A 15,433-nucleotide genomic window follows, 5' to 3' on the forward strand; every position below is an offset into this window, starting at 1 on the left:
TAACCTGTGGGCAGGCCTGTAGGGTTTTGTCCTGGTTGTTGAGGTGGGAAGACCCACCTGCATGTGGGTGGCACCCCCACAGGCTGAGCTCTGAATATTTTTCAAGAGTGTAGAAAGCTAGGTGAGCATCTTCAGCAAGCAAGGATTTCTGTATTTCTTTTCTCTCTGCTCTAGAAGTAAATGTGATGCTCCAAATTCTTGTCTAGATGGAATCATAGATTGTTGCTACAATAAGAGACTGCATCCTGGCATCTGAGGCCAAATAAACCCCTTCCTCCATTAAGTTGCTTTTGGTCAGGATATTTTGTCACAGCAGCAGATATAAAATTAGAACAGTATTGCATGAGATACACTGAACTTGATGTTTACTGTGAGACACTTAGAAATCTCATGCTTACTATAATCCCATGTGCTGGGTGCAGTCTCATCCCATTTGGAAAGGTAGCTAAAGTCTAAATAAATTAATTTGCTGAATACACAATTGGTAATGAAGCACAGACCCTAGTTCAATGTGATTCTTCTTTTTAAAAAAATTAAATTTTAAACAAGCTTGTTTTACATGTCAATCCCAGTTCCCTCACCCTCTTTCCTCCCGTGTTATCCCCACCAACCCCCATCACATCCCCTTTCTGCTCCCCAGGGAGGGTGAGTCCTTCCATGGGGAGTCTTCAAAGTCTGTCATATCATTTGGGGGAGGGTCTGGGCTGAGGTAGTATCCCTCTATGTGGAGTGAGCTCCCAAAGTCCATTCATGATTCCTTTTGATTCTCAAGCCTGTATGCTTACCTTGTATACCATTATACAATATGAAGAACTGAAACTTTACCATCTCTCCATATGGGCTTGCTTTGTCTGAAGTACTTTCATCTACACAATCCATCAGCTTCTCATAACCTAGTAAGATAAGAGCAGATGTTAAAGGGTTAGGACCATTGTCTGATAAAGTCTGCATCATCAGGGAAAGTGAGTAAGTTTACAGTGGAGTGCAGAACAGATTGTACTGAGTTGTGAGGTAAGGGAGTCAGGAAGTGAGAGCAGCTATATGGCTCTCACATAACATACTGAACTGGGACTAATGCCATGCCATCTGGTTAAGAGAGAAGTATACCTGAAGCAGCCAGGTATGGTGATGCATATCTGTAATTCCAGGCACTCGGAAGTTGAGGCAAGAGGCCAATGTCAAATAATGAAAAATGGGGGGAGGGCGGCATGTCTGGATCAGGAACTTTTTGGTGAGGTTACTAAGAAGGATTGCTACATAACTATATTGTTAAAAAAGGACTCTGAGTATTTTTGGTTTAAAATAGTTTTCATACACTGTGTTTTGATCTTATTCTTGTCTTCCACCAATTTCTTCCACATCCTTCCCACCTCCCCACTCTTTTCCCTTTTACTGAAATAGAGTCTTTTCTCACACAATATATCCTGATTACAGTTTCCCCTTCCTCTATTCCTCCTAGTTCCTCCCAACCTTCCCTTCCTTCCCATCTGGATCCACACCTCTCTGTCTCTCATTAGAAAAGAACAGGCTTCTAAGAGATGATTATAAAATATAAAAAAATAAAATATAATAAAATAAAACAAAATTATCACATCAAAGTTGGACAAGGCAAACAAACAGAAGAAAAAGAGCCCAAGAGAATGCACAAGAGTCAGAAACCCACTCATTGATGCACTCAAGTGTCTTAAGAACAGTAAACTGGAACTCATACTAGATGTTCAGAGGACCTGGTATAGACCTGTGCAGGCTCTGTGTAGGCTGCTTCAGTCTTTGCTCAGATTGATTTAGAGGGCCTTGTTTTCTTCCCCTCTCCCTACTTAATCTTTTAATATTTCACCTACACAAATTGATTTATCTGGTAAGTCAAAGATTTCTTCTTTAATTCTGTAGGAAGTTACAGGAATGTACATAATATTGTCTGTATTGGCAGACTTAGATTTGATTCATAATTGATTTCCTATGATAGAATCAAAAGACTCCAATTAACCAACTGCTACCCTAAGATACTAATTATATACTACTATATAATTATGTAATATACTATTAATAGATAATACAGTAATATTATTAACATATTAATTATAATATTTTAATATAACCACTCATATATTAATATAATTCTGTATGCTTTGTTCTAAATTGAAGACATTACTAAGCCATTTTCAAACTTTTGATTTATAAATACTTCACTTAATCCATTGTTGTTTGATAAGCATGTAGGTAGGCAGGAAAGTACATTATCACATTTTAGACAGAATCTCATATAGCTCAGGCTGGCCTTGGATTGCTGATTATCCTGCCTCTTCCTCTCCAGGGTCTAAGCACATTCCCCAATGCCCAGCTGCTTATATTTGCAGATGATACTAGTGGTGCAGAGCTATAATTCCAGCTCTTGCTGAGGCAAAAGGATTCAAAATTCAAGACTAACCTGATTTAGGGCAGAAGTGGTAGAGATTCTTGTGTTTTGGCTACATCCCCAACAACAATGCAAAATAATAATAATAAACAACATACAATGTTTGTTAAACTATAACTATTTAGTACTAAGTAGGTTATAAAACTTGCTTATGTTATTGATAACAAGAAATCTCAAGTTCTTTTCTAATGGTTTCACCTTTAAACTTGAATGAGCCACCCTTGCTGCCATTCCTGTTTTACAATCCACGTCCAATCTATGCAGTTTCTGTTTTCAAAATGTAACACAGAGTCCGATTACTCCTCACAACTACCACTGCCCCAACCTCCATCACCTGCATGCCCCAAACTGGCTATCTGTTCTCTCAGTTTCTATCTAAGCGTCTTTGGAGCATATTCTCTACAGAGCTCTTTTTTTTTTTAAGGGGGTCTTCTTCTGTATGTAAGTAAGGTAATGTCAAATCGCTGTAGTGACCCCAGATTTTATTCATATCAAATCTTTACAGTGGTTCACAGGAACCTTCGTGGTATTACTAACTATACTTCTTTATCAACTGCTATTCTACATTCCCTGCAAAGTGAAAGTCAGGCACTCTGACCTTTTCTTGGACTCTACCAGACCTTTAGAAAACACAGACATGTTTATGCCCATACACACACACACACACACACACACACGGGAATATGCAAAGATGCATACTGCTAGCTATTAAAATGATGATAATATCCCATGTTAGATAGCCCTGAGATAATTTCATTGTTTGCATATGAATGAATAAGAGTTTAAAATGCAAATTACAACTTAAAATCATTATAAAATCAGTTTTAGCTTTGAAGGCCACCATGAAAAAGTTTGAATGAGTGATTGAGCTACATCTTAGGAACTTCTATATAAATAATTGTTGGTTCAATATTGTGTAATTAGTATTCTGTATCTGTTCCTTCATGGTTCTAATATAAGTATTTGTACTTTACATATTCATTATTAACTTCTGTACAGTTGATTATCACAAATAAAATACCAATGACTAATTAGGTTTATTGGATATCTAATATTACAACTTTTCCAGATTCTTCAAAAATTTAATGTCAAACTAAAACTAAACAGAAGATTTGCATGCAATAGGAGACTAAAGAGATACAGTAGCCAAAAGCAGTGTACTGATATTAATTGGGTCTTCTCTGAAAAGAAAATTTACAAAATCATTTTGAAATTTATTTTATTTTATTTCTGCTTACATACATGTGTCTCTGTGAGGGTATGTGTAAGAATAAATGCCGTGCTCACAGAAGCCAGAAGGAGGAGGTGGACCCCCAGGAGTTGGAGTTACAGGTGGTTGTGAACCATTTGATGTGGGTGCTGGGAACCTAATTCTGGCCCTCTATAAGAAAGGTTCTTAATCTATGATGAGTAGACTCTGGAGAGGTTGCTCAGTGGTTAAGAGGACTGACTGTTCTTCCAAACGATCCAAATTCAATTCCCAGCACCCAAGGGGCAGCTAACAATTTTTAACTCCAGTTTCAGGGATCTAATGTCCTCTAGATTATTACTTAGTTCACAGCTGTGCATACAGGTGAAATGCCCATATACATAAGGTAAAAGTTAATCATTAAAAAGATATTCTTAGACAATATATCATATTTTTGATATGGTTGGGTTAATTTTATTCTGTGTAGTAATGACATCAAGGTTATTTAAGAAGCCTCCCACTCCCCTTTCTACTTTTTTATTTGTTTGAGACAGTGTCTTGCTATAAAACATAGACTGAATTCTGTATAACCCAGGCTGTTTTCATACTCAGGATTCTGTTGCCTTCACTTTTATGAAATGTCTGCTGAATTATTAGTGAAGAGACTTGAAAATGAAATACAACCTCAAGTATTTATGTACCTATATCTGTAGCTTACTATGCAAATACATAGAGAAATAGAAAGTAATGATATAAGAATGGTGTATGTTAACAAGTTATTCTATTTTTGATAACACTGGCTATTCTTAAACAATTCTTTGTTCTTTACAATTTGATTGGCAATTTTCATAATCAAAAGTTGCACGATAACTGAAGTCAATCAAATGGTACTAAAATGGGTAATTATTTCTAAATCATTATCTAAAGGAATAATGAGCTAGAATGTTTTGTTGTTGTTTGTCGTTTTTGGAGATAAGGTCTCACTGGAGATCTGGATGACCTGGATGATCAGGCCAGCTCAAAATTGTGGTGATTCTCTTGCCTTAGCCTCTGGATCTTAGGTGACTACATATGCCACCATACCCAGCTGGCAAAGCATTATTCTGAAAAGCATTTTCTGGTACCCTCTCTGTAAATGGCATATTTCAGTGATGAGCTCCACATTCATCTAAACGGGCACTTTTATGTTTTTATTTCTGATGTTGTGTGGCATGACCTTAGACGAACTCTCAAGGTTGGTCATAGTTATCTGGAGAATGGATGACTATAATGGGCTAGTGATAAGGTTGTTGTAAAAATGAAATTTATGTTATCTATAAACCCTTACTCAGTGCCTAGCAAATAAAAAGCATTCAAATTTCATTTTCTATCATCTGTCATTACAGATTCCAAGCCTCCGCTTCATTCAATGAGAAAAACAAATAGAAAAGCACCACACTCAATCACCTCTTTATATTGCATTTATATTCGGTCTCTTACTTCATGCCTAGTGCAAGTCCTTAGGAACCATTTGAACACATCTGTAAGAATTACTTGCAATTAACATGCAAATTGTTATAATACATTTTTTAGCCATAAAATATTCTTGTCTAGTGTTTAACATTCTGCCTGGAAGATTGTTCTAATAATGCTTTGCCTTCAGTATTTCAAACCGGAAAGCTCTATCTTGAATTACCATTTACCAAAATTATTGGAATCTAAATTGATGTCTTTTGATGCATTTGAGAAACTTCAACTCATCTATTTTCTGGGTGGAATTTTAAACTGTCTATCCTAGGTTATTTTGCTTTTTGAGTTCACACTACTGGCAGACAGATAATTCTTAGAGAGTAGATTAGTTACATGAGAGAACTTATCTGGTATTTAAAGAACAATAGGTCTTTGAATTTTAAAGAATAGAGTGTTTTCAGAGTGACTAATGAACAGGGAATCACTTTTTATTTCTTTTGAATGATTTTCCATTTTAAGTCCATAAGTGAATCAGATGTTACTGGCCATTTATTATATTTTTCATGCTTGAGCATGGTGTTTGTGTGTGTGAGCATGTGTACGGGTGAGCATACTTGCACATGTGTGTGTTTATGAGTGTGCACACACACTCTTGGATGGCAGAAGAATGCTTCAAGTGTCCTTTTCTATTACTCTCCACCTCATTCCTTTGAGGCAGAGTCTCTCCCTGAACCTGGAGCTCATGCCCAGCTAAACTGTCAGTAGGTGAGGCACCACAATTATTCCTTCTCTTGCTCCTGCTGTGGTGTTTAGATACAGATGTGGGAACTGGAATCTGAGGTCTGGACCTTAAGTGTACACAGAAAGTGTTTATACCTGCTGAACCATCTTTTCTACCTCCATTGTTGTTCATTTCTTAATGTTTCTTCTTATAAAGGATTCTTCATTGGTAATAATAATAAATGCTGCACAATTGTTTTGTGCTGGGAATAAAACCAGGACCTCATGCTTGTTAGACAAGTGCTCTGCTACTGAGCTAATTTTATAGCTCCTGCCCAATGGTTTGAAACATTTAAAATTATAAAACATAACAAGCTAAAATTTCCCTCATAACTCCCAAGATTTTTGGTTTAATTTATTGTCCAGCACAGTTAAGGAAGTACTATTTTTTTTCTCATGGATAATAGTTCCCATGAAAATATTGGATGCTTTCCATAGAGCATGTTTTTAAATAGAAGTTGTCGTATTGAAGTAGCGGGAGTTTGTAAGACAGCATCCAATCATAATGCTCAGTTGTAGTATGTATTTTCCACAAATACTCAATGTGGTAGAAACGCTAATTAATATAAGGTCTCAGAAGTTGAAATAGAGTTCATCAAAAGAACAAGGAAAGGGTGTGTTTTGCAACCTGCAGAACCCATGGAACCAGCTTTCTCTAGCTGAGCTCTGGTTCTCAAACTTTCTAGTGCTGTGACCCTTTAATACAGTTCCTCATGTTGCAGTGACTTCCAATAATAACATTTTGTTGCTACTTCATAACTATAATTTTGTCACTATGATGAATCATGCTGTAAATATCTGATATGCAGGGTATCTGATATGTGACTACTCAAAGAATCCCGACCCACAGGTTGAGAACCACTGCTCTATTGTCTTTTGTCCCTTCCAGCTGTTGAAATTGATTGCCTTCTGGAAATGAAAACCTACCTGGCTCAGACCAGGGCAGTAAGTTTGGCAGAACAGGTGGTCCTGGGTGAATTGCTTTGCCTGTGCATAAGCCCTGGAAATTCATCAATATGCTTTGCCTTAAGTAGTGGGAATTAGAGTGACAAATTAACAGCAGAGCGCTCGTGCTTGTTTCAAAGCTGTGAGCTAAAGCGTCTTTCATTGCTTTGCACTCATCAACCTGAAATTATGCTGTAAATCAGGTATCAGACACATGAATGTACACGCCCTCATTTGTAGTCTTTATTCAAGCTCTGAAACCTGAACAAATGGGATTTTAGTCCTAAACTCCAGCTGGTATTTTCATTAGACTTTCAGGAGTTATACCATAATGAGTTTTAGTTTATAATTTATTAGTTCACATATAAATGAAGTTTTGGCAGGATATGGCAGTGCATGTCAGTAAGGCTAGCATTTGGGAGATTGAGGCAGGTGGATTGTCATGAGTTCAAGGCCAGGCTGGAATACAGTGTGAAGCCCTGCCTCAGAAAACTAAGCAAATATATAAAATAAATTAAGTTTCTTCAATTTGTATGTTTGACATCATTCAGTAATTTCACTTGCTGTTTCACAGGAAGAAAGGAGAACTGAGTGAGATGAAGGGAATATTTGCATCATAGCCATGCGAGTCTTAGTTTTAGCCTGTCTATTCTGAATATATCTTCTAAAGTGAAACCCTTATAATCAAGGGAATTTCTAAGACTACAGGCTTTATTGAAGCCCATAGATGCTAGTCAGAAAAACAAAGGACCAAGTTGTGGGACTATTTCCTGCAATGCTCTGGAGCAGGGCAAGATAGTAGTTCAAAATGCCATTGGGAAGGGTCAGAGTTTATAAAACTTTCTGTTAATTTTCTAGAAGGAATTTGCATTGGCTGTGCTGAGAGGGCAGGATGGCTCAGAGCTTGGATGGAACGGTTTGAGAGGGTAGTCTACAAGGATGAGCCAATGGCTCAGCACTATTTACTGTGCTGAGAGGGCGGGATAGCTCAGAGTTTGGACAGGAAAGATTGATAAGATAGTCTACAAGGTCAAGCAATGGTACAGCACAGACTGATTAGGTTTGGCTAAGTTTACATAGAAATAGAATTTGGTCCTGAGGATATTTAAAGCTTTAACTATCATTCCAATGTAAAATGGTCTTATTCTTTGGGTATATCGCTGTGTTCACTCCTTGCATTCTATCTCTCCTATTCCTATCCTCTAGCCTTTTGTCATAAAGTGTCAATGAAAAACACCTCTAACCTTGAAGGAACAAAAGAGATGGCTTGTTCTGGGGCTACATATGAGCGACTATGGCCCAAGAATACAGATTTGGGTTTCCCCAAATATCATGTTCTTATGAGTTTGCAATTTTGTTACTTTTGTTGCTGGGTACATTGGGTAGGTGGATTATAACAAAGCAGGAGAAATTGCTATAAGCTTCAGACACAATCTGACAGCATTTTTAGCCCTCCAGTTGGTAGAAACTAGGTTCAGTTCTTCCATTCCACGGGATTTAACTAATAGACACAAAGATGTTGGATCACATACAGAGGATGGGAGTTATACTAAAGATGCCCTAAGATAATTTGGCTCTGAACTTGTGACATTTCAACCTCTCCACATCACTGAAGTTCTAATCAGTTAATCAGGCTTTGTAGTCACAGCTTCTTTCCAGGAATTGCCATTCATGCAGATAAGAACATCTCAGAACTGTTCTCTATCACTGTCTTCTGAAGCAGTCACAGTCAGTGCCTCTATAACTTCATTCAATAAGTACTTCTGAGCCAACAAATTATGAACCACACTCACAACATACACAGTTCTTATGTTTAATATATCTTCATTCTAGTAATAAACACATGCTCTCAAGAACAGATATTATCTAATTATAATTACAGTAAGGACACAAAGGAGCTGAGTGTCTCTCAGAAGCGAGAATCTGTCTAATATGTCCTAGGTCAGACCCACCAAGAGTTTTCACCAAAGAGAACCAAAAGGAATCACCATGGAATTTGACTTAGTATCAAGGGTTGGGGATGAGGACAGCGGTTATTGGATGAATACTTTCAGGACCCAATGACTCTGACTCATCAATTAAAATATCTTAAAGGGTGGGTAGGAGATAGAACAGAGAAAATGGTGTACATAGGAGAGCCTGGGAAAAGGAGGTGGAACTGGGTGGATTCTGGTGAGATAAGACTGAAGAGGGAAAAAGTGGCTGTCTCCCTATCATGATTGAGGCCTTCAGAGTCATATAATAGAAGTGTGGATTGGCCTAAAGTGTCGAAATGCTAAGCTCTTATTTTCAACTTGACACAAGCTTGAAACTTTAGGGAAGAGGAAGCCTTGATTGAGAAAATGCCTCTAGGAAAAAAGATCTAGTTGTAGAACACAAACCTGTAGGGCATTTTCTTAATTAGTATTCATGGGGGGAGCCCAACACATTGTGGGTGGTGCCATGCCTAGGCTGGAGGTCCTAGGTCCTAGGAAGCAGGCTGAGCAAGCCAGTAAACAACATCCCTCCATGGCCTCTCCTGCCTCCACGTTCCTGCAGTGACTTCCTTCAATGATGGACTAAGATATGCAGTATAAGTCAAATAAACCCTTTCCTCCCCAGCTTACTTTCAGTCATTGTATTTATCACAGCAATAGAAACCCTCACTAGGGCGGAAATTGGTACCTGATAGTGGGGTACTGTTTGACTTGACCATGTTGTTTTTGAGAGGAATGTGGAAAGACTTTAGCACTTTGGGCTAGGAAAGTCACTGGGTATTGAAAGCTTAGTGCCATGTTGTGTAGGAACTTGGAAGATACAACTGTTGAGAGCAGTGTGATGGAGGCCTGGCTTGTGAAGTTTCAGTGGGAAGCAAAGACTCTGTCAGGTCATTTGTGTGACGAATCTGTGGTGTCTGGTCAGCTGGAACTGCCGAATCAGCCAGGGTTAACAAGAGATGAGCACCGCTAAAGTAAAACCTTGTTTTCCTGGACAATGGATGCAGGTCAGCTGGGCCTGAAAAATTAGAATTAGAAGAGACCAGTATTATTGAGGTGAGGTCTTTTGGGAAGTGCTTCCTCAGGGTCATCACACAGAAGCTGTGTTCCAGAGGCACCCAAGCTTGTATCTCCTGCTGGCACCTAAACTTGGTAGTGTGAGCATCATGCAGGTAGTACTGGCTTTGAAGACATGAAGGAGTCATGGAGGATTGGTTCCGTGTGTCACGAGTGGAATTCCTGAAGAGAGCCAAGGAGAGGCTATTGGTGAAAGTGCAGCCCAGTTGCAGTAAGAGATCCCAACATTTTAGAGATGCCAGTACCATGGATGACCACTAAGAGCAGCAGTAGCAGTGGAGTGGAGAGAGCTGGAGCCCAGAAAACAAGCTGTGTGTGCTGCAGAGAATGAAGTGAGCAAACACTTTGGAAGAGTCCAGAGATCATGAGTAGATAACCAGACATTAAGCAGCTATAGTTCAGCTTTGTTTTGATTTGATTGTGACTATACCTTGGTTCTTCCCTCTTGAAATAAGAAAATATTTAAATTATTTTTGATTTTACAGGATCCCACAGTTGAGAGAATTTCAATTCTAAAAGAGACTTTGGATTTCAGAGACTGAACTTTAAGTTTGTAAAATGTTTTATATTGTGATGTTTATATCAATTTGTGATCTTGGGGATAAACAAGAAAGGAAAGGTTGTGGTTTAACAGTGATATGTTTATGTCAAGTTGACAAGCGGTCAGTTGTTTTGGCTAGTTTTTTGCCAACTTGACACACAAGTTAGAGTCATCGGAGGGAATGGAGCCTCAACTGGAAAAATACCTCCAGAAATCTGGCTGTAAGCAAACTTATATGGCATTTTTAAAATTTGGTGATTGACACAGGAGGGCCCATCCCCTGTGGATGGTACTATTCCTGAGCTAGTGGTCCAGGGTTCTATAAGAAAGCACATTGTTCAAGCCACGATGAGCAAGCCAGTAAGTGGCACCCCTTCATGTCCTCTGCATTAGCTCCTTTCTCCAGGTTCCTGCAATGTTTGATTTCCTGCCCTGACTTCCTTCAATGATGGACTACATGTGGAAGTGTAAATCAAATAAACCCTTTCCTCCCCAACTTGCTTTTGTCATGGTGTTCATCACAGTAATAGGAAGTCTGATTAAGACACAGACCTTCTCCTTGCTAGACATCAAACACATTTCAATGATTCCTTAAATTATGCAATCATTATCTGTAGATTTTCATGCAGACATATTTGCTATAGCAAGCTGCCATGCAGGTGTTCAGCATCACTCTCTGCTTTGTTTTCCAGCGTTCCAACATTCCAGAGCCTTCCTGATGAAATCCTCAGCAAGCTGGCCGATGTCCTCGAGGAGGTAATTGTTTTGATACTTTGAACATCTTGAGATGGAACCCAGACTGTGAGCCAGGATAGGCTGCTTTCTTTCATGGCTCTGGGATGACATACACAAAACTGCTGAGAAATCTTGCCAGTTTGTCCCAACTCCTGGGATGAGCTACAGATTTGACTTCAAATTAAAAACAGCTTAATACATCCAACATTAATACACAGTTAGACACAGGCATGCCAGTTATGGGGAGAAAAACATTTCATTGTAGTAAATATGCTACCTTGATGTTCACGAATGGTATACTGGCATTTTTCTTCTTTGCTTCAATTAATTGTTGTTGTTGCTATCCTGGGATAAATACGTTTAGAAGAAGAATTAGTAGTTGGATTCTAAGCATGCGTGTATTTTGCACATATAATTTCATGCCTGAATGTGGAATGCCACAAACTTTTCTTTGAACCCTTGGTGTAGAGGAAGATGAGAGACAGTGGATGTAAGGCTCCTCATGCACCACAGAGACCCTGCTTAGGGAGGAAAAGAAGTTCTTCCACTCACGCAGAAGCTTGGCACGAGACTGAAAGCATTCTGCTCCCTCACTGGCTGCAGGAGACCCGACTCCTGAGTTTTTCCTGGAGAGAGAAGCAGAAGCATTTAGGTGCTTCTGAGTCTTCATTGACTATGGGGAAAACAATTTCAGGAGGATACATGCCAATAGCAAAAATACCTATAACTCCAGTGTTTTGGAGGCAGAGGCAGGAAGAACAGTAGTTCAAAGTCATCCTTGGCTACATAGTGAGTTCCAAGCTAGACTGGGGAACATAAGACCCTGTCTCTGAAAAACACAAATAATAAAAGAAAGAGAAAGAGAGGAGTGGAGGTGCGGGGACCCTCCTTCCCTCTTGGCCCGTCTGCCATCAATCTGAGAGGAAAAAGACAGAAGGGGGGGACAGAAAGCATACACATGGCCCGTGAACATGAAGGGAGGGAAGTCTCTGGGTGACAAACTTCAGTGAATCAGCTCCATGTTATTTCAGAGTATAAGGACTATATAGAATTGGGGAGCCTGGGGACAAACCCTAATTTGCATTAAGTGGTATGCTCTATCACACGGCTTAGTATGTGACAGTAGTGTGCTATAGCAGAACTTCTAACACAAGTCTTTTTTAGCAGTGATCTTTGCAGAGGGTCAAGCTAAAGATGAATCAGGCATCTGATTTAAAGACAGCTTTTTGATAAGGTTAGTTCTCCCGGCCCTGAGGCATTATCCAGATAAGGCTAGGTAGAGAGTAGAAAGCCTTGCTAGGAAGGGAGGGAATTTCTATGTTGTCAAGCTTAGAGAAAACTGCCAGGCTATGGCAGACTGCGGCCCCTAACCAGCCAGCAATGTATTCCAACAGACAGGAAAAGAGAGAAAAAGGACAATAACATATACCCAAGGCAAGGCAAGGGGGCGTGTTTGGTCTTTGGGAGCTTTAGACTGAATTTTTTCAAAGGATATAATCTATATCTAAATATAAAAGATTATGTAACAATGTTTTGATATGCTTATTTTTGTCTAGATGATTTCTTTCATAAAAAAGATCACATGGTAGATTATGAGTGTGTTATACAAGTTTAGGAACAGTTGATTAAATAAAAACATTAAGTCAGAAGAGGTCAAAGGAACTCTTACTATACAATGGGGCAAAAAAAGAGGTAAAGACATAAGTTTAGACAATAAATATACTCCTTAACTTTGTATGTGAAATTTTCTCAGAAAAATACAGATGCATAGATGAAAACCAAATTCCCAACTGGGTGTGGTATTGCCTATTCCAGAACTGAGAGATATAAACAGAAAAAATTAACAGTTTGAAGACAGTCTAGGAATAGTAAGTTTAAGACTGTCCAAGGCTATATTGCCAGGAGAGAAGAATTGAAGAAATGAATTCAGGAATTTGGAAGGTTATTCAGCAGTCCAGGGGACATAGTTAAGGGAAACATTGTATCACAATGCAATGTTTGTTATGTTTCCTGTTATTCAGTGAATCATCATTGATTATCCCTCATAAGCCTTGAAATATAACACTTTTAAAAAAGGCATGGTCAGTTCCTCATATAATTTACTTTCTGGAAAGAGATCCCTAATAATCAATTGGTTATTCAGGCTTTTAGACTGAGATGGAAGCCAATGGATTGTTTTAAGTAATTCAACAGAATGATTTGACTTACACTTTTAACACAGTTCCATAACCTGGGTGAGCAAAGATAGGGGAATATTAGAGACAACGGTAGAAGAAATGATGGCAGCTTTATTGACTGTCAGAAAGGAAGTTGAATAGAAATGGCAGATATTGATTGACTTTGAGAGAACATCAGAAACGTCACTGTTATTCTACATGGTAGAAGAAGACAAATTGAGGATAGTGAGGCCAGTTGGTGCTGATGGAAATGGAGAAGACTAGGAGAGGGGTCCACTGGAATGAAGAGACAAGGAGCTGAGGGAGGAAGATTGTGGGGGAAATAGAACTCTTAGGGCTGCTGGCAGATAAATGGCTCGGAGCAATGTTTGGCAAGGAGTTGTAGGTTAATGGAGTTATTCTGACGGAATATGTGGGTGAAGAACAGGCAGAATGTGAAAGCTGGTAGCAACTCAACATTAATAAAATAGCATCCATGGATTAATGAGCATAGTGTTGAGGAAAAACCTCAAACAAATAAGCAAAAACAAAGATGGTAATTATAAACAAAATGTCACTAATCAGATACATATGAGTTGTTTCCTGTAGCAAGAGAGGGTTGGGAAAGAGATTTATGCAGAAAAAAAAGAAAGAAAATGAATGAACGAATGAATGAATTATGAAGAGGGCATAAAATAAAGTTCTGACTGAATTTTAAGTGTTCACCTCTAAGAAACACAGCAAACTGTGACAATGTCAGAAGCACGTCGTGCCTTAAAACTGAGAAGGTTCAAGGAAGAGTTTGCAGAGCTTGCATTTGAATTCTGTTTGCATGACAAGGATAGCAATAGAGAACCTTAGATGGACAGGGAAAACGGAGCTGGCTGTAGTTCAGGAAATCCTGTGCTGTGGGAAATGGGATGCTGCACAGGAGGGTAGGCTTTCCAGGGGAGGCACAGCATCTCCGTATGTACATATGGAGGTGAGTGAGCTGATGCAGTGGGCAGAGCTGTGTATATCCTGATGGGATATTTTGTTTCCTTGGTGATATAGAAAACAAGGTCATAAACACAATGGAGTAGACAGATGAATGGCACAAGGAAATAGATGGTGAAAGGAAATGGAAGTTTAGAAATATGTTGAGATTACCAACTCCCAACTTGATGTTGGAATTTCTTGTCTAAATTAAACAGCATAGAGAAAGATTAATTAATTAATTTAGAGATGAGGTCTTACTGAACTCATTATCTTTCTGCCTCAAACTCTAAAGTGCTGGGACTACAGGTGTGTACCATTAGGGCTGCTTCCAGATTGTTTTCCTCCACTTTTAGTCTGTCTGTCTGTCTGTCTGTCTGTCTGTCTGTCTGTCTGTCTGTCTGTCTGTCTTCTGTCTGTCCATTTGTCTGTCCTGTCTGTCTGTCTATCTATCTATCTATCTATCTACCTATCATCTATCTATCATCTATCTGTCCATCCGTCCATCCATCCATCCATCCATCCATCCATCCATCTATCTATCAACCTACCTATCTGTGTTTTTTTTTTTTTCTTTTTTCACGGATTTAGGTTCCACATAGGCAGATAACTGGACTTAAGCAGGACTGTTATGTTTCCAAGAGAAGATGACTGATTGAGGGGACAGGTAATTGAGGACATACTCAGGGATGATTGGAATGCTTGATTCCAATCATCACAGGATCAGTGGACTTAAGTCTCCTGAGTTGAGGAATTTTTGGAGTTAGGTTGTAAGAGTGGCTGAGCCTGATAGGAGTTAAAAATATATTTGTCTCTAGGTAGAGGCTGTAGTGGTGAATCTGGGGTCCATTCATAAATTCTTAGTTTGAGGGTTATTGAAGTAAGCCGTCCTATGATTTATTGATCTCTTCCATGTGTGACCACAAAGTGAACCAGAGCATGGCGGCTTTTGACTGCTGTGTTCAAATATAAAAGACATTCATCACAAGAAGACTGGATGCATTTCTCTCTGCTGACCTGCAACCTCTGAAAACGGAAAACTGCTTTTCCCAGTGGGCCTTTCAGCTTTTGCTTGGCTTTGTGGAATACAGTGAAGAGCTCTCTGAAGAATATGGACATACGTACATGTGTGGGTATACATGTATAGGGTGTGTGTCTGTGTTTCAGAGAAATCAAACTGAAACAGAAATTCAT

The 15,433-nt window shown here is 39.0% G+C and overlaps 1 protein-coding gene across 2 annotated transcripts in view; it reads left to right on the plus strand.

Annotated features, from left to right (window-relative positions):
• The window catches only part of Prkg1 (protein kinase cGMP-dependent 1), a 1,151,895-nt gene that overhangs the window by 830,925 nt on the left and 305,537 nt on the right, over nt 1–15,433 (plus strand). For both annotated transcript variants that reach the window (XM_051199947.1, XM_051199946.1), the window contains exon 5: nt 11,066–11,129. In XM_051199947.1, the coding sequence (XP_051055904.1) occupies nt 11,066–11,129 (64 nt within the window). The remainder of the gene's footprint in view (nt 1–11,065; nt 11,130–15,433) is intronic.

Source organism: Phodopus roborovskii, unplaced genomic scaffold (genome assembly GCF_943737965.1).
Source record: "Phodopus roborovskii unplaced genomic scaffold, PHOROB, whole genome shotgun sequence".
NCBI classification, from domain to species: domain Eukaryota; kingdom Metazoa; phylum Chordata; class Mammalia; order Rodentia; family Cricetidae; genus Phodopus; species Phodopus roborovskii.